At 40.6% G+C, this 24,252-nt stretch overlaps 1 protein-coding gene across 14 annotated transcripts in view; it reads right to left on the bottom strand.

Annotated features, from left to right (window-relative positions):
* LOC124136909 (unconventional myosin-IXAa-like) overlaps positions 1-24,252 on the bottom strand; it is a 117,801-nt gene that overhangs the window by 17,862 nt on the left and 75,687 nt on the right. For 6 of the 14 annotated variants that reach the window (XM_046502961.2, XM_046502953.2, XM_046502955.2 and 3 more), the window contains 15 exons: positions 23,915-24,037; positions 23,344-23,493; positions 22,497-22,675; positions 22,052-22,231; positions 20,521-20,700; positions 13,133-13,190; positions 11,706-11,807; positions 8,536-8,752; positions 8,020-8,106; positions 7,006-7,104; positions 3,445-3,713; positions 3,118-3,234; positions 2,460-2,705; positions 1,318-1,423; positions 513-586 (listed from right to left, as the gene is read on the bottom strand). In XM_046502961.2, the coding sequence (XP_046358917.1) occupies positions 513-586; positions 1,318-1,423; positions 2,460-2,705; positions 3,118-3,234; positions 3,445-3,713; positions 7,006-7,104; positions 8,020-8,106; positions 8,536-8,752; positions 11,706-11,807; positions 13,133-13,190; positions 20,521-20,700; positions 22,052-22,231; positions 22,497-22,675; positions 23,344-23,493; positions 23,915-24,037 (2,187 nt within the window). The remainder of the gene's footprint in view (positions 1-512; positions 587-1,317; positions 1,424-2,459; positions 2,706-3,117; positions 3,235-3,444; positions 3,714-7,005; positions 7,105-8,019; positions 8,107-8,535; positions 8,753-11,705; positions 11,808-13,132; positions 13,191-20,520; positions 20,701-22,051; positions 22,232-22,496; positions 22,676-23,343; positions 23,494-23,914; positions 24,038-24,252) is intronic. The other 8 variants (XM_046502954.2, XM_046502956.2, XM_046502957.2 and 5 more) reach the window with 8 other exon arrangements.

Genomic DNA, 24,252 nt, shown 5'->3' with positions numbered 1-24,252 from the left:
TTTAATTAACACCTCTGTCGGCAACGCTACAGACAATTAGCGGGGAGGTATTATGGTGCAGGTACTAGTGGGCAGGTATTAAGGGGCAGGTACTAGGGGGCAGGTATTAAGGGGCAGGTACTAGGGGCAGGTATTAGGAAACAGGTAGTAAGGGGCAGGTATTAGGGGGCAGATATAGGGGGCAGGTATTAAGGGGCAGGTACTAGGGTGCAGGTACTAAGGGGCAGGTATTAGGAAACAGGTATTAGGGTGCGGGGATTTGGGGGCAGGTATTAGGAAACAGGTTCTGAGGGGCAGGTTTAGGGGGCAGGTATTAAGGGGCAGGTACTAGGGTGCAGGTACTAAGGGGCAGGTATTAGGAAACAGGTACTGAGGGGCAGGTTTAGGGGGCAGGTACTAGGGGGCAGGTACTAAGGGGCAGGTATAAGGAAACAGGTATTAGAGTGCAGGGATTATGGGGCAGGTATTAGGGGGCGGATATTACAGGGCATATGAAGCATGTGTGCTCTCACCTGAGTATCTAGAGCTCCCCGACAGGTCGGCATCGTCTTGGTGCTGCACTTTTTATGACATGTATATTTACACACTGAAAACAAGAAAATTGACAATAAATACAACTACAAGTGCTAATGCAACATTAAATCTAACCCAACGTTCATTGTATTAACATTAATCCATAGATATCTATGATGCTGAGAGTTTCATAAACTTCACTGAAACATGAAATATCACTGGTTCACTAATTCTTTGGTAAATGTTAAATCAGTCATATATGAAAGTGGTAAAAACAGTGATTTGCATTTTTTGCAGGACTGTATTATTTTATCACAGGTTTCACAAAGTGAGTGAGTGAGTCAATTGTGTTTTACCTAGTAGGTTGCCTGTTGGGACAAAAACCCAGACAAACAAGTGGCTGATAGCATGAATTCACACCATCACAGAAAATATGAACACAATCAGTCAGATCACAGCTGAGAGTTTTTCATGCATGTCAAAATTCTTTTGTAGCCACCCAATCCCAAATTCAACAAGCATGGGTTACTGGGGACCTGTGCTGGTCCTAAATCAGATATATATATACAGGGTACTGGAACCTGCCCAAGAATATCTGAGGTGAGTCCTTCCATCCCTCCCTCACTCCCTTCCTCCGTCCGTCCAACCCTCCCTCCCTCCATCCATCAGGGTACCAGGGTACTTGAAATCCACTCTGCCCTAGAAACTACTTAAGGAGAGACAAGTATGTTTTGAGTACAGGGAACCTGTACTGCCCCTGAATCTACACAATGTGGCAGCAAAGGAGTGCAGTGTTCTAGGTACCTTGACAGACTTGTCCCTTCTCCATGATCCAGATGAGGGAGGAACACAGTTCACAGAATGTGGGAATGTTAAACTGAACCTGCAGAAACTTGTGACCGAGATGCTCCTGAAACATACATTCAAAATACTCAAGATCCCTTCATCACTGTTCTACTGTGGGCATGGTGTTACTGGAATTCTTCATACAGCTCAGAAAATTTGTTTGTGTATTTGTTTGTTTGTTTGTTTGTTTGTTTGTTGTTTAACGCCACACTCAGCAATACTCCAGCTATATGACTGCAGTCTGTAAATATTCAAGCCAGACAATCTAGTGATCGACATCATGAGCATCGAACCCCACAACTGGGAAACGATGACATGCATCAACCAAATCAGCGAACCTGATCACACGATCGTGTTAGTCGCCTCTTACGACAAGTATGAGTTGCTGAAGACCTATTCTACCCCGGAAGAAACTGCTGGTGCAGCAGTTAAACCACTCATAAGATGACAATTACGCTGTTTCATATGGATGTCTCTGGTTATGGGTGACTTTAGGGGCTACTTTCACTATAGCCCAATAGTAGTGCACACTACTGCAAAAGTATTGTGACTTGATAATTATTTTATTCAATGTAATAGAAATGAATTAAGTATTGCTGACAATCTCAAAGTTGGCAATTTTCCTCCCTGTCATAACTCAACTCAAAGTAACTCTAATCTGAGCTAGTCCTAATCCTTGATAATCAACAGACAGGAAGGTTTGAAATTCACATAATTTATGTTTTATTTATAACTAACTGCAACTGTTGAAACTTTTAGTAATACTATTGGTATTTCAAAATTTCAATGAATACAGTACTATCAGAGGGCAAACAATTGCAACAGTTTGATAGTTCAAGATATCGTTACACTCCTGGTGTGGTTCTCCACAACTCAACAGTCTCACAATGGGGATGCTGTAACAACATATAGAAGTGAATCTATTCACCAGGGCAGCAGAGAACCACAGACTATTGGTCAAACTGTCCAAGATAATACATCATAAAATTTTAATAACCAAGTTTTCTGAAGACCTGAACTAAACTAGCTATGACTGCTCACTGGCCAAAGTCAAGTCCCTGTTTAACAGCACAACAGCACAACAGCACAACAGTACTCACAACAGCATCCTTCCTCTGTTTATCTTTTTTGGCATTCTTGTTTTCTACTTTCTTCTCCTCCTTCTTCTTCTCTTCTCTCTTCTTCCCTGCATGATTTTTTATGAACTCGTCGAGAAATCCCCGAAATGCATTGATACCCATAGTGACAGGGAATGTGGCGTTAGTCCGCTCATGCTTGACTTCCGCGCTGAGGCTCTGCTCGAAGTTAGACAGCAGGTCACGATACCGTACAGACACAGTATCTTTCTGTAACCATAATCCAATGTATCCTTGTTAGCAATGCACATTTAGAAACTACAAATCATCATTCCTTCTTAAAGAGTAACTAATAGTGTGTAAAAACAAGTTTATTAGTTTGACTTCTTCTTTTCTTTATATTTTCAAGGGGCAATGGGGTAGTCTTGTGGTTAAAGCATTCGCCAGAAATGCCAAAGGCCCCGAGTTTGATTCCCCACATGATTACAATGTGTGAAGCCCATATGTGATCCTCATCATGATACTGCTGGAATATTGCTAAAGTGTGTAAAACCCAACTCACTCATAATTTTAAATAGACATTGTGCAGAATGAGCTTTACTAAAAACCCATACAAGCATACATGTTACAGTGCTTAAGTATTGGGTTATGTGCCAAGTCAATTGATAGCAGCAAAGTTTACCTGGCTTTCTGTTCCAACAATAGCCTTTAAATTTTTTCGGAATTCTTCTATAGCTCCCTGAAATATTTTATCAAAGATTGTCGCCCGCTTGCCCTCATTCTTGAACACTTCTTCATGCTGAAATCAAACATAAAAATCATAACGACCACAATAAGAACAATAAGACATACACATTTTCAGACACAGCATTCAAGTTGATAAAATGTGCACCAATCTTTTTTACTTAGTGTAAAGTTGAAATAATACAAAAATCCATCAATATTTGAATTAACGACTTGCAAAGAAAGAAAATATGAATATAAATATTGTTGGATAAACTGTCCCTACCTTCTTTCCAATGAACTCATCCAGAAACATGAGTTCTTGTAAGTCTGTGATGACGAGCTCCGCTGGGTACTGCCACTGGGACGTCCCCTCCACCTTCCAGTTGCCGCGAGACTGCACCTGTCCTTGCTGACGTCGCTTCTTCTTCCTCTTCTCTCGCTGCCAGCCATGCTGCGACACAATCTGGAAGTCTCTCTCATTGCGCTCCTTCATGGGGGACCTCGGTGACATGGGCGCTGGTGTCGGGTGAGGGGGCAACACTGACACGCCCACTGAAGTACAACATACACAGACATCAGGGAGAAGCATGGCAATATCAACTAAAATGTCCACGAAAATTAGGATACCCAACACTTACAAATATCACTTTCACAGCCCGAACCAGAATACTCAAAACACTTTCGTGGTCGCCGCCAATACGAGGATAGTCATGTTCAAAATACACTCACGAAACTTCTGATTTGTTTGTACTACTACAGCATAAATCCCTGAACCTTGTCGCAATGCAGATTTCCTGTTCTTATTCAACAACATGTCAACACTAAACAGTACTTGAAACCAATGCTAACATCTGAAATTTAGGGGGTTCTCCGATTAAAATACTGTAGCAGCAAACCAAAGGGTACAATGACCCCTATAAATTTCATGTCTAACATGTCTGCCATTTCCTCAGTTGAGTAAACTGCTAGGGATTTGTTAGAAAGCTACATCTTCTTATTGTTTGTTTGTTCGTTTGTAGTTTAAGCCCACAAGCAATTCTCTAATTCTTACATCATTGAAATTCCCTATGTACAAAAAACATTTCCCAATGCTGACAGACCAACAACTGTAAAAATAGACAAATCACAATCAATGCCTATAATCAACTAATCTGCAAATTATGGCTTGAAACTAAACTCAATATGGAACTTATTGGCAATGGTCATCCACAAATTGATTACATCCATTTCAAAATCTAGATCTTGTCTTAAATTTGACAATTATCGGCAACACTTTTTGTTCAAATTGCAACAGTGAAAACTGAAAACATTAAAATTGTACAAAATAACAGTACCAGTAAATATTATTTACCAGACATATTACCGGTATCAACAGTGAGACAACTTAGTTACAGTGGTGCTAACTTGTAATAACTACATTCAATTCTTACCTTTACCATTTGGTGAAAATACTCTATCAAAGACCGATCTGACATAAAGATGGCACATGCTTCAAGCTACGTGTTTGGGTAACAACAGACACTGACCATGAGCTTTCCTGAAGTACACTATGTGTGAATACGATTATCATAATTATGTTGCTGTCCACATGGGGGAAATCACTCATGGATTAACGTCATTAATGGAGTTTCCTACACACTAATCCAATCAGAAACACATCTCTCCTTATATGCTCATCTTCACCAAATCTACTTACGCGAGGGTCCCAACAGTTACAATGTAAACATGTTAGGGATCTCTGCAAATCTACCCATGTCATAAACCCACATTCAGAAACAAAAAATCGTTCCATTCTTTTTTAAAACATAACTCAAAATGTGAAATAATGAACAATAATTTTGTAATTGTTTTCTAGGCTGTGTTCATTCTCTAACTGAGACTACAGGTCCTTATTAAGATTGGTGGTACAACAAGCCCACACATGTAGAACCTCAATCATCTCTTACACACCTAAGACCCATGTTTCTTTAGAACTGGCTGTAAAAAGATATTCAGAAATATCAACCTTAAGAAAAAAACCAGGAAGTGAGGAGGGTAATCTTGAACTTAAACAAAAATAACAATTTCAATGCCAGTGCAATCAGTCATTTAGTCTCATAGGAAGTATGCAAAATAGCATAAGTATGTATCAATGTGCATAAAAAACATATCTACCAAAGGCTGAAATTATATACCTTACACTCTTCAATGCCAAGAATAACTGCCTAGCCATAAATCCCTATAACGGTTGCTGCCTTCTATTACTTATTTTACTGGAATATTGATATAAATGTAGATATGTACTGCCTCCAAATACTAAACTAAATGCACTTCAGCAAAGTTGTCCTCCAGAAACCTAGGAAGATGACAATTACACATTTAACATAAATATTGTACCAATGACTACAAGTTTAGTTTAATGACTGTATTTTCTAAATAATATTTGACAAAACCTACTCCGTGCTGAAAACATGATGAAAGAACAACATGTCTGTTGATATGAACATGAGTCATGCTTCTTATCATGCATATACGTGATGCCAGTTCATGGTCATGTAATTAGCCCTGAATTAACCCTGCGGAGAGTGCTGCTGCTGCTGCTGCCGCCGCTGCTGTTTCTCTGGACCAGGCAGTTGATGGTCCTGCCACGTGATGATATGTTACAAGGACGATTGTTGTTAGTGTTTACAGTGTAAGTAACATGCGTCTACTGCTGACGTTTGGGAGCACAACATGGAGGAAACATGCGTAATTGTTTATGTCACACATATTGTTTAGTATGTATTTTTAGAGGTGTTATTCTCAGTAGTGTTGACCGTCTCATAATGGGTTTGACTAAAGAATTGCTGAACTTGGGCTTCAGGCTAGAGGTCATAAGACCAGTCTTTTGTGTTGATGTTGATGAAGTCATGCATTCAACTCTTGATATGAAAGTGGGACTGAGGGACATATTTATGAAATCACAAACTACTGTTTCCCTTACTTCTTTGAGGCATTTAGAAAGATAAGATATATGGATGAACAATTTCTTTATTACATTTAGGAGCGATGTTTTGGTGCAGGTTCTAATGCCGTTATCAAGCAAGTCAATATTGATGTATCCTTATCATAACTTGCTTCTTGAAGCGGCCATATCAATGAACACTGATGGGATCAGGTTCTCTTTCCACTCTTCCAATGCCCCGTTTTGGAAGCTATCACATGCTATGAAGTGGGGTCCGCATGTCATATTGAAAAAAACAAAAAACTTGAAATCCATGTTAAGTCTGATTTCATTGACCCAGGGTTAGAAATTCAATTTATTTTCACTATTCTGCAAATATGATCTGCAACAAAGCAGCCATCTACCTAATGGTAAAATGTTGTAGTCCACAAGGAAATGTCAATGGCCCTACTTGAATTTTACTAGGACCAGACTAGCAGACTTCTGTTAATTTCGAATCATGACTGATATATCCCCCTACTAGACGTTACTGCTCAATATTCTTTGTGATCAACTCCTACAAGTAACTGTGACTCCAACCAGATTGACTAGTGCATCGCTGAATCGTTTCAGACACACTTGGCATTACAAAATCGAGTCATAACTGTTTGAATTATTTCAACTGATTTGTCTCTTATTTTTTGCGATTTTTCAATAATTATAATGTCTAAATGCGGGCAGGTAACTTTGAAGATGGGCAGGCAAACACTTATTGGTCACCTGCCCAACTGTCTTTTTTGGTTATAAAATTATTTCAAACACTGCACATATGGCATATCAAACCCTTCTGTGTGACAAGCTAACACTTCAACCACTGGCCCCATCAAGCTAACAAAGAAATTGTCCAGGCACTAATCGCTGAGCCCAAGTGTGATCACTTACGATCTTGTGGGCGTTTACTGGGTGAAGTTTTACTGCTGGGTGAGCCGACTTCCTCGGGTTCTTCGTCGCTGTCTGTGTGTCCTCTTTCCTTCTTCTTACCTGGAATACAACGCCAGCATCTTCTACACTCCCACTCACTTGCAAACATTGCTTGACATAGATCATACTTAGACATGTAACTGTCCCCTCCTACCTACTGGTATAGGCCACTACCTGACTAGCTATTGATTCATTTATGAATACTAGAAAATTAACTGTGGCTTTCATGTTTCCATCACAATGAAAATAAAAAGTACTACTTGTCAGACCATGAGTTTTAAATCAGTGTCATCCTTTTCAAATTATTTCTCAAATTATGGCAAACTTGTTGGATCAAGAATTTACTATATATAATAGAATTATGAAAGAAGAAAATGGCAAAAGAATGATATCTGGAATTATCTTATCATTTTTCATTTCAGTGAAATTAATTACGAGATTTCTGATCAACTGATTTTCTGATGTACTAATGAGAAAATGTTAACGTGGCTATGAAATTCAAACATTTGTGCATCTAACAAGTTAATTATTAAGTTATGCATAGTGGTACAGTACTCAGAAAGACAAAACACAATATTCATTTCAAGCCTCATACATATTTAGACAGGAAACCGGTACGCTGTTCGAAGATAGGAGCATACCATTAGCAGTAAGATCTCATTCTCAGATGGAAATTACAACAGAGAGGGTTGCTTGAGGGAATAAATGGGAACGTTCACAGAAAAGAAACCTGAACTATTGATAATTCACATACTTAAGCAAGATACTGTATAGATTAACATAACCATTCTGTATTTGAACAGCAGTTATCCATAGCTTCAGCACCAGAGGTTGGAACATTTGAGACAATCGCTGCAGCCAAGAGTCGGATGAGAGTGGAACACTGTGCATGCCATGTCGAGAGTGTCAGGGTTAGTGAGCATGTGCAGCAAAGTATCACTACTGGACGAGGCCAGACACACGCTTATAACTCACTCTTGTCGCGAAATAGAGTTCGGAACGAATTCCTTGTGTGGCGCATGATAAGGGTAGAGGGACCACAACCTTTGGCGTCTATAAAATCTAGAGATCAACATATTGGCTTACACTGCACACATTAACAATCATGTGAAAAAATGAAGGAGGAACAAGGGTACAAAGAAACATGCTGTAAGTTGTGATCAGCTAAAACATGTCCAAACATCAGTTAGCAAGACGTAATGCTCAACTCAATATCAATCTATCATAAAGTAATCAGACGCACCTGATCTTAACTGAAATTACCTGACCACTTATCCCTCATTTAGACATCAAAAGTAAAAAACGACCTAATTCATCTACAGCTTTTACTACAAAACATGCACTAACATACAGAGGGCAAGATTCACACACAAAACTCGGGATCCAAACACACATCATCCATGCCCAATACACAGCTTAGTTTGTTTAACTGTGAAATGCAGAGAGAAGCACCTACAGACAGTGACAGACAAGATCAACAGGTCGACTCACCTCCCATCATGTTCTTGAATCCTTTCTTTACCCTATGGAATGGGCTGAGATGAGGAGGTCCACCTGCCACATCAGGCTGCAGCCGGTCTCCCTCCGCCTGCTGATGGTCGTGTCTGTCCTTGTGTTTGGACACCACATGTTCGATGGCCTGTATCTTGTCCGGAGACAAGGGGAATGCTGTGGTCAACGTGTCCGAGGGCTGCGTAGGGGACAGTTCCTGATTGGTCAAAAGAAACTTTCAGCAATTCATGTCATTCTTAAATTTCACTATTGATCTGGTATTCTTCCATATATGATACTGTAATAGTATGATCTTTCATTGTTCATTCTTTAATAACGATTACTCTACACCTGAGTGGCGCTGTATCCAATAAAATAGTATACCACTGGTCCACAACAAGAAAATTAACAAAATAATCCAGTGAATCTCCTTGCCTGCTTCTGGTTGCTTACAAAGAAAACTACATCAGAGCTCAACACATGAAATCTGCCAGTGTTAAGCAATTAGTGAATTAGATATATTAGTAGACCAGGGCCCACTTGCACTAAACGATCTTAGCGCTAAGATGATTGTAATTTCCATACTTTAACATAGGCTTATGATAGTCTTAGAGCTGAGATCGCTTTGTGCAAGTAGCCTGGAGTTTATCTGTTAGCACCTAAAACTATGACCTGTCCACAGAGAGGTTCTCTGCTTGTGACCAGTCAACACATAAACAAGACACACAATGTGACCCCGCGGATGATCATATGCCGAATATGTTCCATCAAATTCCCAAAGCAAAACTGTAGCATGTGGCAATAGTATTTCGAAACAGGCATTCCAAATCCTTCCTTCAAAGCTCATATAATGAGACAAATTGGTTTTACCACAACCCAATTGAAAAACAAAATTCCATAAATCCATGCAGATTGCAAATCATTTCATTCAACATGGGAGTATTTGAACATTTTACAAAACTGGAGAAAAGTATTTTTATTGAAATGACTGAAACACAGTATCAGCGTGGATCATGTCTTTTCGCAGGAAACAAAAGCTGTACAAAGGAGACAATTCATTATAGCAAGTTAGTGCTTCAGCTCATGAAGTTGGAAGATTATGGGCAGTTATGTGTATGTCAAGGAATCAAAACTGTTGCTGACACGATGATCAAACTTCATATTCGGTATTCACTGTTTTATATCAGTGAACCGCCTAGTTACGGCATATCACACAAAACCAAATACAATGGACTCCTGTTGTCGGGGACCAAAGCAACCAGAAAATAACTTGTGTCAAACTGATACGTGATAGTGTCGATGACCACATAATGATATAAGTTTATCAAAACTGAAACTGTACACCTATGCTGTATCCATGTTGGTTAACACTTCCTTAAAAACAACACACTGCTAGTGCTAAATGAAGATGAAACATCACATGCAAACTGTACTTGGATATTACCTATCAATACCTGACCTCAGTCAGAGCAATTTCTTTATCTTGCTTTAGAGGAGAAAGACAGCTTGATATTTTGTTCTAGGAGAGGATTCAGTTGAAAAATCACTTACTGCAAACCTCCTATTGCTAGTATTCTAAGTTTTAACATTTACTTCCATACCTGTTTTTGTTTAAAAGAAACAAAAAAATGTTTGGGTCCTTTTTTCCCCAAGAAAACGTTTTTGTGTCCAAATGTTTTCAATGAGCAAAGAAAAAATGATGAAAGTGTGTAGAAGCATGACAAACAGTTGCAGAAGCGAGTGAACGACTGAAAACACAGATGTCACGAGGAACTGTAAACACAGTCAATCATTACACAAATGGTTTGCGATGGTAATTTGGAGAATAATGAAGAAACATGTTTTATGAAGCAGCGTCAGCCTGAAAGAAATTGAAGATTTTTTATAGAAAAGCTGACATAAGGTCATGTAAGGCTTGTGAAATTGAGAAAAAAGCGCATATTCCTCTTGCCGTGCTTTACATTAGAATTTTTACATCCAAATACAACTTTTTACATTTTCAAAACAATAACTTAAAATGGCTTTTTGCACATTTGTTCCACTGATGCATGCATGCACATTAGTTTCACTATGGTGAGTAATAAGTTTAAAGATAACCAATCAGTCTAGTTCACTTCTATCAAAAGTTTAAACCAATACAATCTGTCATCCAAGGTTGCACCACAGTTTTGTATTCCATGACAATACGTGACACAAGCAAAGTGATGTGCCAATAAAAGGGACGGACAGACAGATTTGTTGACAGACAGACAGATTTGTTGACAGACAGACAGACTGACAGGCAGACAGACAGATTGACAGGCAGGCAGAGATGACAAGGTTTGGAAAAAGACCAATGAATGAGGTTTTCTTATCTGGAGAAACATATGAACCCTCTGTCAGTTATGTCCATTATTTACAAGTCAAAGAAACTTTTGATATTTGTAAATCACTTTTGTTTGGTGTCCAAATTTTAAAGATCACAAAGAATAAACATTAAATAATTCTTTAGTCTAATACTGTTTCTACTGTGCTATGAGATAATGCAGAAAATGCGAGCAAACGTAAAACATTTACAGTTAGCCAACTATTTTCGTGAATTTTACTACAAATACAGCATGACTCTTTGTCATAACTGGAAAAAATAAATAATATCATCTGTACAAAGTTAGTAAGAAATTGACATGTCAAGAAATTAAACATTAAAGTCGCTGTCAATACTATACTCTACATACAGGGTCTTCCCAGAAAGAGTAACTCTGCTTATTTGATGCAATCAATTTTAAAGGACTCCCCAAGTAGAACTCTCTGCATAATATGTTGTTACGAAATTGTTCATAACAGCCAAGTACACAGTTACCAGCAACCTTGGATAGAAACCCACAAAATGAACTAACAACTATAACTGTACAATTCCCATTTAGATTTCCAAATGTTCATGCAAGAAACAAAAACATTTCACTCCTGAAGATAGTAGGAATGATTTCCTTCTAACCATGGTAGTCATGGCTGGGAAAACCCTGTGCTAGTCCAGGTAATATACACATTGTCAGTGGTTGTACAGGCATGCCGTTATAAGAATGTTCTCCAGATAAGACCTGTAGTGAAGTGTCCTGCACGAATGCACTATGACTGTCAAACAGGGACACAAAGCTAGCCAGCAGCGGCAACAAACGGGGACGATGCCTCACCATATCGGAGAAAGACTCCTGTTTAGCTAGAGGGGCTGGGCTCTGCTCTTTGGGTTTCCATCTTTGAGATCCTCGGCGGATAAAATACTTCCTGCCGTCATTCTGATTGGCGCAATAAAGGAGTTGCATGGTCAAACAAGAACCCAGTCTCAATGGCTTCAAGTGCAAGTTGTGCTTATCCATGTTACAACATGCATTCCGTTAACAGCTTACTGTGTTCTAAATGCGCTGGACAATCAACTTTGCAAAACGACATTAACATGATCAATTTGGTGTTTACTGCAGAATCATTTCCCATTTACCTTCTTCCTTGCATATGAAAACCGTGTGATGTAAATATCTTGGAAAGGTGAACATCCTGACCAAAATGATCATCTGGATGTCACATACAAAACTGTTGATCTTAAACATTCTCAGTAGTAAACAGCTACAGTTCATAATGTAACAGACTACAAAGATAAGAAATACAGACATTTTGAGAGAAAGTTGTGCAACCACTTTGTGTGTCTGTGTGCTGAGTTACCAGTGCTGTCACGTCATGCAACCCTACATGCTCCATATAATACCACCAGAATAAGGGAGCGCAGAGATGTGTGTGTAGACTCAGGAGTGATTGCACACCAAGAGAAACACGTAGTGCAGCTTGCTGCTTCTGCAGGTGCCACTAAGTTAAGTTCATGCCATACCCTTTTAAAAATAACTTATTTATTTATTTGTTTACCGCACTACAAGTGACTAGCCATTGTGATCACAAGAAAGCAAACAAAATAGAAATAAAGGTTTGTAAATAATTTTCTTTAATTATGATAATTATTTGATATTTTTAAACAAAATCTTATGGAAAACTTACAACTGATTAACCAAACTCAGAAAACATTTGTCAAAATAAGATCATAATATGGGACCTGTTTCAACTGAATGCTGAATCAACACTTATGAATTAATTCTTGATAAACATTTATGGTGGGGGAAAAATAACATACTGACCACATGCGACACAACCCAGAACTACTATACATGGGAGGTTACTCTGGTTCAACTTGGACAAGGGAAGTTACTCTGCTTTCACAATTACAGCATTTAAAACTATATATGTGTATATGTGCTCACAAATAATACAAAAGAAGCAGAGCTTTAAAGTGTTAGCAACAATGACCCCTGCTCACCAAAATCTTACATGTTAAAATGTAATCGAGCCAAAGCAACGTTTTAATTGTTTCTATCCTCAATAACAATCTGAACTTGATTATGTTAGACAGATATTACACCAGTCATCAATAGAATTGGTTTCTCATTGTAGATAGTATTCACAGTAAGATCTTTCCTGATACTTTCCCGCCCACTGTATCCCCGTGCCTATGCCATCTACCAGTGTTTTACTGTTTATGAATTTTAAGTGCAATGGCTTAGCCAACACCAAGACTTACCTCATCTTTACTGGGCGTAGATGGCTGAGACTGGAAGGCCTTAGCCAATTCTTGCACTCTGAAACATACAATATTGTTTAAAAATATTATATATGTTAATACGTTCCATCTTGATGAACTATGACATGCCTGCAAGTGTATCATTTCTGGAACAATAAATGGGAATTTTCACATTACAAATCTTCTCAATGCACTCTCTCAAGATCTTACTGAACTTCGAGCTGCATGGGTCCAGAGTAATGGACCACTCTAGGCTTTTGAGATCTCCAGTATCACAGCCACTACTTCAGTTCCCTAATGAGGTCTCCTGTGCCTCCACCTCTCCTACATTCCAACTGAGGTCTCCTGTGCCTCTACCTCTCCTACAGTCCTACTGAGGTCTCCTGTACCTCCACCTCTCCTACAGTCCTACTGAGGTCTCCTGTGCCTCCACCTCTCCTACAGTCCTACTGAGGTCTCCTGTACCTCCACCTCTCCTACAGTCCAACTGAGGTCTCCTGTGCCTCCACCTCTTCTACAGTCCTACTGAGGTCTCCTGTACCTCCACCTCTCCTACAGTCCTACTGAGGTCTCCTGTACCTCCACCTCTCCTACAGTCCAACTGAGGTCTCCTGTGCCTCCACCTCTCCTACAGTCCTACTGAGGTCTCCTGTACCTCCACCTCACCTACAGTCCAACTGAGGTCTCCTGTACCTCCACCTCTCCTACAGTCCTACTGAGGTCTCCTGTACCTCCACCTCTCCTACAGTCCTACTGAGGTCTCCTGTACCTCCACCTTTCCTACAGTCCTACAGAGATCTCCTGTACCACAACCTCCATTTCAGTCTCCCTACTACAGTCCTACTGAGATCTCCTGTACCACAACCTCCATTTCAGTCTCTGTTGCGCTTACAACATTAATGCACACGTATTTAGTTTGTATGGGCTTCTGAGTTGATGCTGTGTTGATTTTCATGTACTTAAGGAAGTACTTTCTTATGTTAGAGATGTTGAATATTTTGATGTTTTGATGTTTGTTATGTAAAACATGTGGAAAAAAAGGGAAAAAGAAAAGTATGTTTAGGTTGCGTTGTATGGGTGCGACTCGAACCAGTGTTGCGTGCATGTTGACATTCACAACGTCATTAATTAACAGTCAATTAGAGTTATGGTTCTTTGTGAGCAAGCGCGATAACCCTACTTGGCGTGGTGGGCATAAGGCCGGTTTTCTTTGCTGATGAAGGGGAAAATTTGTAAGTTACAGCTGATGTAAATCATTATTGTTGATGACTCATTACAGTTAGCGTTTATTCATACATGTATGTAGCAGATAAGTACGCCTTATTCGGCGCTGTATGGACAGGACGTTAATTTATCATGCTTGTGTCTTCACTGCTTCAGACTTGAATAAACAAGAACCATTTCAAGACCCCTTCGATTTGTTCCTTTACCTCGCCACAATTCAAGTAAATTCCTCGATCTGCAGTCAACCATTGAGGAAAAGGAACAGCTTGAGAGGGCGAGAAGAAACCGGAAAGGAAAACTGACGCTGGCCATGAAAGAACTGATCGACGAGGTGCGACAGGAAGAGACAGACGTGGCTGAACTGCGAAGACTGATGTTAAAGGTTGATCAAAGGATGGAATCTGTGGAAGAGGCTCACGATAGACTGTCTGATGTAATCGAGTCTGACGAGGAATATGCCAAAGAGCAGGGATGGATGGAAAGGGTGACCAGTGACTACAGGGAAACTGTAAGACGGGCAAGAATGTTGTTGAAAGAGACTGATGATTAAAGTTCAAGAAAGCCCAAACGTAATGTTCAAGATCAGAATATAAATGCTGAAAATGATAATGTAATTGTTCACAGTGATGATGAAAGTTGTAATATTGATAATCAAAGTGTATCGGACATTGATGAACAAAATGTAAAAGAAAAGATTGACAATGTTCCCACAGATGTTTGTAGTAATGCAACGAATCCAATGGTTGGAATGATGCAGGCCATGGCTTTGCCTAGGGCACAGGCAAAAAGGTTTGATGGTGATCCTTTGCATTATCATGCATTTGTTGCATCTTATGAAAAAAGTGTAAAATATATCTATGATGATGGTGTAAAACTCAATTTGCTGAGATCATTGTGTGTAGGTAGAGCCCTTGACTGTACAGATCATTGCTTGTTGAAACCCTCAGATGAAGGTTTGCGATCAGCATTGCTCACTCTGAAGGAGAGATTTGGTACAAATGGAGTGGTTGTCCAGGCCTGGGTGAGAAAAGTAACAGTCCGCCGTGCAAGAGTTGAAGTGGGCAAACTGGAAGAATATGCAGATGATTTGGACAATTGTCATCAAGCCCTGAAAGCACTCGGGTATCTGAATGAGATGAACAATCAAGCAACATTGAAGAGTATTGTTGAGAAATTACCAAGATTTCTACAACAGAGGTGGGCTAGAGAGGTTTACAAACTGAGGATGAATGGAAACATGCCAGCCTTGCAGGACTTGACAAGATTTGTCAGAGCAGCTGCTATAGAAGTGAATGATCCTGTATTCGGGATGGTTGATCGTCAACAGACACTGACTCAGACAAGGGAAAACCCTGGTTACCGCAGCAGAGTTCTAATGTTGAGAGGGACATCAAGAAACAAGTGTTGGAACTGTCCTGATGATCATTGGCCTGATGAATGTCCTGTTTTCCAAAATCTAACACCATCTGAGAGGCTTAAGAGAGCAACTGAAAAACGTGTGTGTTTTTCTTGTTTGAAGATAGCTGGTAAAGGTCACAAAGCAACAACATGTACTTGGCGTCAGCAATGCCCAAATTGTGATGCTGTGCATCATAGACTTCTGCATGTTCAGTCAGGACCACATACGCAGCAAGCCTTAGTCTGCAGTGAAAATGAAAATGGAATGTTGCCAGTCATCAGTGTTGAAATTGTGAGGAGGACATGTAACGCCGTATTTGATTCAGGAGCTAGCATCACTCTTATCAGAGAGGAGGTTGCCAAGGATTGCGAATTTGAGAGTCACCCAGTACAAGTGGAGATAGGAACTGTTGGTGGAGAGGTCCATATGCATAACACCAGAGCATACAAAGTTAAATTGAAATCAGAAAACCAGCAGATATTTTCTGTCATTGCAGTAGGGGTTCCAGAGATAACTGAAGTACCAGAAATGAGTTTGAGCCTGAAACAGAAGTTTGAAAAATATCTTGGAGAACCTATACACAGAAGAGGAGGACCTATAGATCTGCTGATTGGTGTGAACAATGCTCGCATGCATGTTGGAGAGATCAGAGAAGCTGATGGATTTGTTGCTCGCAAATCGCCACTCGGTTGGGTTGTTTTTGGATCAAGTGAAGGAGGTGCATCCAACAGTCAAGTTCTCGTTGCACAGCTAGCGAAACCAGTTGACTTGAGTCAGTTCTGGAGTACTGAAGAAATGGGAGTAAGATGCATGGCAATAGAAGAGAGTTCACAAGCTCATGAAATGTGGGATTCATGTCAAAGAGTTGATAATCATTGGGAGGTTACATATCCATGGATAAAGTCACCAGACCAGTTACCTGACAATCGGAATCAGTGCTTCTCTCAGATGAAAGCAGCTGAGTCAAGGTTGAAGAAGAGTGCAGATTCAGCCAAAGTGTACAATGATGCAATACAAGAGTTGGTTGACAGACAATTTGCAAGAAGATTGAATGAAGAAGAGATCCGTGAATACAAGGGTCCAGTGTATTATCTGCCTCATCATGCAGTCATTAGAAAGGAGAGTAAGAGTACACCGATCAGAATAGTCTTCAACTCATCAAGTAAGTACCAAGGAGGCTGCATCAACGACTATTGGGACAAAGGACCAGATTTGCTTCAGAGTCTCGTAGGTGTTACTCTAAGATTTAGACAGTATCAGACAGCCATCGCTGGAGACATCAGTAAGATGTACTATCAAGTGAGGATATCAGAGCGCGATCAACACGTACACAGGTTTCTCTGGCGGAACTTTGAAAGGAGACCTCCTGATACATATGTTCTTCAAGTGGTAACCCCAGGAGACAAGCCTGCACCGGCTTTGGCAATAACTGCTTTGATGAAGACAGCTAAGGAAGCAGAATCAGAACATCCAAAAGCAGCACAAACCTTACTTAAAGATACATACATGGACGACATATGTTCATCAGTACCAACTGATGTGAATGAGAAGGAGTTGAGTGAGGATATTGATGCAGTCCTGGCATCTGGCGGATTCAAGGTTAAAAGTTGGACTTCAAACGGAGGCAAGTTCAAGAATAGCGAGTACAAAGAGAATATCATGTGGACAGAGGAACAGAAGATCCTGGGAGTGGTATGGGATCCAAAGGATGATGTGTTGAAATACAAGGTCAAACAACCTGACTTAAAGGGATCAAACCTGACCAAGAGAATTGTTCTCAGTGAGTTGTCAAAGGTGTATGATCCGATCGGATTTGCTGGAGCATATCTCATCAAAGGAAAGGTTATGATGCAGCAAATATGGTCACGTGGAGTTTCCTGGGATGAGGAACTTGGTGAAAGGGAGACAGTCAGTTGGATCAACTTTTTTTCTGAGCTTAAAGAGCTTCAGGGAGTCAGCTTTGACAGATGTCTCATCCCGGAGCCAACTGCAGAGACACGTCAGTTAGTGACATTTTGTGACGCTTCTGAGAAGGCGTTTGGTGCTGTTTGTTATACCAGATGGATAACGGTTGATGGAACTGTTGGTGTAAGATTTGTTGCAGCAAAGGCAAGAGTTGCGCCTTTGAAAGCCTTGACACTGCCAAGACTTGAGTTACAAGCAGCTGTGTTAGCATCTCGACTCGCGACAACTGTAAAGCAGGAAATGACAGTATCCTTTGATCAAGTGTTTTTCTTGTCTGACAGCGTTATTGTCTTGAGCTGGATAAGAGGTCAGTCACGTCAGTGGAAGTCATTTGTCGCCAACAGAGTTGCTGAAATTCAGAGCCAAAGTGATCCTACTGATTGGTTTCACATTCCAGGTGAATACAATGTAGCAGACAAAGTGTCACGGGGTGTGCCAATTGGTGATTTGACAGGGGATTGGAGAGATGGCCCGATATTCCTACAGATGCCCCAAGAGCAATGGCCAAAGTCAAATCCCAAAGCTGATTGCGATGAAGTTGGAAAAGAATGTAAGAGAGAGAAAACAGTATTGATAGTTTCAGAGACTGAACGAGTGTTTGATGCAAGAAAGTTCTCAAAGTGGAGAAGACTGATTAGAGTTACATCTTATTTGCAGAGATTCATCAACAACTGCAGAAGAAAGGAGCCAGCCATTACCGGTCCACTTACAGTTGAGGAACTATCTGCATCTGAGAAATATTGGATCCTCCAAGCTCAAACGGAGCTCAAGTCACTTGACACTTACAAAACTCTAAGTCCTTTTGTTGAAGATCAGATTGTTTATGTTGGTGGAAGGACCAACAATCAGAGGCTGTCATATGATACAGCTTACCCAGCACTCTTGCCACAAAGTCATCATATTTCATACCTGATTGCAAAACATGTTCACGAGACAGGTCATTATGGTGTTGCCTCGACAGCAGCCAGGGTGAGGAGGTGATACTGGATCATTGGAGTAACAAAGTTGGTGAAGAAAATCAAGCATAGATGTGCAAGATGCAGAGCCTTTGAACATAAACTTGAGCAACAATGGATGAGTGATTTGCCCATGGAAAGAGTGAAACCCTTTTCACCACCTTTCTTTTACACTGCAGTGGATTATTTTGGACCGATTGATGTTAAAGTTGGCCGAAACAAGACAACAAAACACTATGGCGTCATCTTCACTTGTTTAAACACAAGAGCGGTGCATTTGGAACTGGCAGTTGACTGTTCTACTCAGGAGTTTCTGCAAGTGTTGAGAAGGTTCTTTGCAGTCAGAGGCTATCCATGTCAAATACAAAGTGACAACGGTACACAGTTTGTTGGTACTCAGAGACAGCTAAGACAGATGATTCAAGGTTGGGGCAAGGACGAGCTGAAGGAATACTGTGCTGAGAAACAGGTACACTGGAAGTTTGTAACACCATTAGCACCTCATCAGAATGGATGTGCAGAAGCTTTAGTGAAGAGCTGCAAACAAGGCCTGAAGAAGGCTGTAGGATCTCAGCTTCTAACACCATTTGAGTTGTACACGTGTTTGCAGGAGGTGGCTAATCTTGTCAACCAAAGACCTATTGGAAGAATTCCCAATGACCCAGATGACGGATCATATGTATGTCCAAATGATCTTCTTTTAGGACGTGCTACAAGTAGAGTTCCACAAGGTCCCTTTCAAGAAACAAGGAATCCACACCACAGGTTTGAGTTTGTTCAGAGAATGGCTGATGTTTTCTGGAAGAGATGGATCAGGGATGTCTTTCCAACGCTTGTTCCAAGGAAGAAGTGGAATGTACACAGAAGAAATGTGAGCGTCAATGACGTTGTAGTTATGGCTGATCCTAATGCAGTTCGTGGACAGTGGAAGTTGGGAAGGATTGTGGAAGTGTACCCAGGGGCAGATGGACGAGTCCGAAATGTCAAAGTTAGGACAGTCAAAGGAGAGTTCCAAAGACCAGTCACAAAGATTGCCGTGTTGTATCCATCTGAGGGTTTTGACGAGGAATGATTAATGTGCATTTTGATGCGAATCCTTCGCATGGTTGGGAGAGTGTTGCGCTTACAACATTAATGCACACGTATTTAGTTTGTATGGGCTTCTGAGTTGATGCTGTGTTGATTTTCATGTACTTAAGGAAGTACTTTCTTATGTTAGAGATGTTGAATATTTTGATGTTTGTTATGCATGTAAAACATGTGGAAAAAAAGGGAAAAAGAAAAGTATGTTTAGGTTGCGTTGTATGGGTGCGACTCGAACCAGTGTTGCGTGCATGTTGACATTCACAACGTCATTAATTAACAGTCAATTAGAGTTATGGTTCTTTGTGAGCAAGCGCGATAACCCTACTTGGCGTGGTGGGCATAAGGCCGGTTTTCTTTGCTGATGAAGGGGAAAATTTGTAAGTTACAGCTGATGTAAATCATTATTGTTGATGACTCATTACAGTTAGCGTTTATTCATACATGTATGTAGCAGATAAGTACGCCTTATTCGGCGCTGTATGGACAGGACGTTAATTTATCATGCTTGTGTCTTCACTGCTTCAGACTTGAATAAACAAGAACCATTTCAAGACCCCTTCGATTTGTTCCTTTACCTCGCCAGTCTCCCTACTACAGTCCTACTGAGATCTCCTGTACCACAACCTCCCCAATAGTCCTACTGAGATCTCCTGTACCACAACCTCCCCAACAGTCCTACTGAGATCTCCTGTACCACAACCTCCCCAACAGTCCTACTGAGATCTCCAGTACCACAACCTCCATTTCGGTCTCCCTACCTCCCAGGGCTCCTGGTATGTTCCCAGCTATCATCTTTATTTTCTCCCAAGTCGCGAGTTATAAACACTGACCCTGACCCAGAACTGGTAGGGGTGATAGGAGGTGATGTCCCTGACACGACTCGGCTCTTGGGCTCAGATGTCGTCTCGGACTCCGAGTCTTCCAGGATACCACTGCTCCTGGTAACACACAAAACATGCACTTGACAAAAGGGAATACAGTAAATCGTGAAATTAATGCGTCTTCAAAAGAATGCGACCGCTGGCCCCTAGCCAAAAATGCTGCTCAATATGAATGCGACATCCCCCTCCTCTCAAGCATCAGTGGATTTAATTCTAAAGAAAATGTCAGGTTTACAGGAGAACCTTACATTAATCCAATCACACACCAAATAGCACCGCTTATTAGCGCTAAGTAGAGTACTTCCGCTAAAACAATACATGCACGCTGGCTCGTGTTGGCCTTTGACGCTGTCGCAAAGAACAAAGACACCGTTTTGCGTGGGTGGCATCTGTCTGGACTTGCAGGTGTGATCAGTGATGACATAAATGTGTAGAACTCTTGTCTTGATCCCAACAGTGACAATACACAGGATGTAAATAGTGTTTGACTGACTTTGTTTATATACTTCTCACAAGTGCTGCTCAATAAACAGTGATGTGGAATACATAGTTGTTTGTTTTCAGCGTATGTCTAAGTTGGTATTTCTGCTATCCAAAATGTCTTATTGTTGATATAAATGCGATATTTAATATGCAAGCAAAGACCACTTGCATTTTTCGCATTTAATTCAAGCTTGAGTTAATTTCAAGATTTACAGTGATCAACAAATTCTCATAAGAAACATCTGTGTTTATCACAGTCATTTGCAAACAAACTCTTTAACAATCACTAATCAGTACCAAATATATCAGTACCAAATAGACAAAGTCAAATCTTTTTTTCAACACAAATGAAGAGGTATCTTACAAAACAAATGATTTCTATCGTTGTTTTCACACCAACCCAAAAAGGTATGTGTCTTACACCAGCCAGCAATATTACATCTATATCACTGTCAGTAAATGATTCGGGACCAGTGGTTGATAGCATGATCAATAAAACATGTCCATGATACCACATGATTAGCAAAGTTAAAACATTGTGATCATTCGCTCCTCACTTTATTCAGTTCATATTTCAAAAGTCTAAACAGTGATCTTATTACGGAGTGACTCTTGGAGGTCAAGGTCAATGTCAGTGAATGGAAGTTACGATCATCTTAGAGCTTTGACTGTCATAAGTCAATGCTAACATTTTGCTTGTTTGTTGTTTGTTTGCTGTTTAACGCCGCTCTAAGCAATAATCAAGTGATATTATGCGGTCTGATGATAATCGACATCACAAGCATCAATGACATGCATCAACCAAGTCAATGCTAAAGTATAGGGGTAACAATTGTCATAGCACTAAGATAGCTCTGAGGAATGAGGCCCTGGACTTTAATCCAACTAATAGAACTGAACAACCAACAGTGGAGTATGTACTCACTCCTCTGAGTCTCTCCTGTGTAAAGCTTCACATTCCCGTTCCAACAACTCCTCTGCACTGGAGCCTTTCAGCAGCACGCCTTCATCGCTGGTGGACGACTGCAAGTCCTCCAGTTTCTGCCGCACTTGCTCTTCTTCTGCCTTCCGTTTGATGTCACGGTTGACCAACATTTGGTGATGTCTGCAGGCAAAACGTAACTACTAGTTAACAAAGTAATAAATCATGGAATAGTTCCGGTAAAATAATTCTTTACTACAAAACACATGGGGGGTAGAACAAACTTTATTTCTTAAATATATCATGGATAATTGCTCCTTAACAAAAATGTATCATGAATAATTGCTTGTTAGCAAAGTAACATATCAGTGTTCTGCCGAGGGTCAGACAGACAGACATACATACATGTGATCTTTCAACCCAGTGTGATCCCGCAAAGCAATTTTACCTTTTACGAGCTAGGAAGCCTCGGACTGATGTTTGTATACAAATCACGTTTTTCCGATATTCCTGGTACCACCTTCTGACATGGTTACCCCGGTACCATCTTTGAATAGCTATAGCAGCATCATACTCCAAACGGAGACTAGAGAGAGTTCTCTGGGCAATCCATCGTCTTGTACATTTCTGAAAACAGTATCCAGTATGTTATTATGTACTGTCCTGAGGGAAACATTATGTGCAGTAAAGCAAATACTTCCTTTTCATCAGTGCATCTGTTCAGCAGAAGTTAAGGTTATCATATTGGTACTGATCGGTCCTGATGAGGCTAGAGAAGGCCTGTAGTGTGGTCAGGTGAAATCAGTGAGTGAGTGAGTTGGGTTTAACGCCGCTTTTAACAGCATTCCAGTTATATCGCGGCGTGTCAGCTTAAAGTGGGAGGAAAGCCCGAAGTGATGCAGGTCTCAGACGTTTACCACTTTGGTGAAACCCACGAGCACGGGTATGGTGCTAACAAACCTAGAAACATAATCGGGGTGAACTGGGATTCGAACCCACAATCATAGGTTTCTGGCGTGCCCAAGGGATGCAACTCTGCACAGCGTATCGCAGCGCCTTAGACGACTGGGCCACCCGTGCCCCCTAAGTTTTATAGTGTTAGCCCACTGAGATACCATGCAGCAGGCTCTTTTTATCCCCTTAATACCAAGAATCAGGCAGGGTAACAACAATTACAATCTGCCAACATCTTTTAGGATGACATAGCCAGGGATAGCTCACCTGGCAGATACTAGACTAGACAACGAGGTGGTTCAAGTTCAAAAGAAGGGAGCCAAAGGATGCAATTGTTTTACCTGTGCCAGGACCACTGCTGTTCGTAACTTGGTGTAGTTTTGTCTCTCCAAGATGGTCTTTGCCCACCGCTGGATCTTGATGACACGCTCCATGATGGCACGATGAAGTGCTTCATCCAACATCAGCTTCTCACTCTCACGTAAAAACACCTGGAGGATAATATTCGAGCATGTAAAATTCAAAAGGTTGAAACCAAGAGCAACAATCCATGCTGTAAAGGTGTGATGGCACACAACCAGCCATGTCACACCCAATCTTCACTTAATCACCTCTTCCAACAGTAACACAACACTGCAACACTTTAAACACTATACATAGCTGCACAACTCAACTATTTAGCTTTAAAGGAGGACTAGGCTCAGGCAAAATGACAGTCCCAACAAATTGGACACAAATCGTTCCAACACCAGTTTGACTGATAACTTATATTTTATTATATAAATCAAACTATCTGTTATTGATTAGCCTAATTGCATACAGACATCTCCATTGATGTCTCACAGGCATGAGTTAAAATGCCTGGACATGACTGAAACTAGACAACACTGCGGAACACAGTCCCTCATGTACCTTTGTCTTGCCAATCTGGTAGTTGTCCCTGTTGAGATCCATGGATTCCAGGAATATCTTGACATCCTCCTGGGAGCTGAGGAGTCCTTTAGGCAGCAGGATCTTGTACAGATGGATGAACTCCTACAACCATAAGGTGTCGCACCATTTTATCTCAGCTTGTTATGACATACAGGGCTACAGATAAGCAGCATATTTGGGTAAAATATCCCTGAAAAATTACCCAATTACTATCAGAAACTTGCATACAGAAATGCATATACTAAATGAAAAACCTAATTGTTTAAAAACATCACGCATAATTGCACAATGAAGCTTTTTCAGCATGCATACAACAG

Source organism: Haliotis rufescens, unplaced genomic scaffold (assembly GCF_023055435.1).
Source record: "Haliotis rufescens isolate VD_foot unplaced genomic scaffold, xgHalRufe1.0.p SCAF_1, whole genome shotgun sequence".
Taxonomy (NCBI): Eukaryota; Metazoa; Mollusca; class Gastropoda; order Lepetellida; family Haliotidae; genus Haliotis; species Haliotis rufescens.
This window is presented reverse-complemented; position numbering and strand designations above follow the sequence as displayed.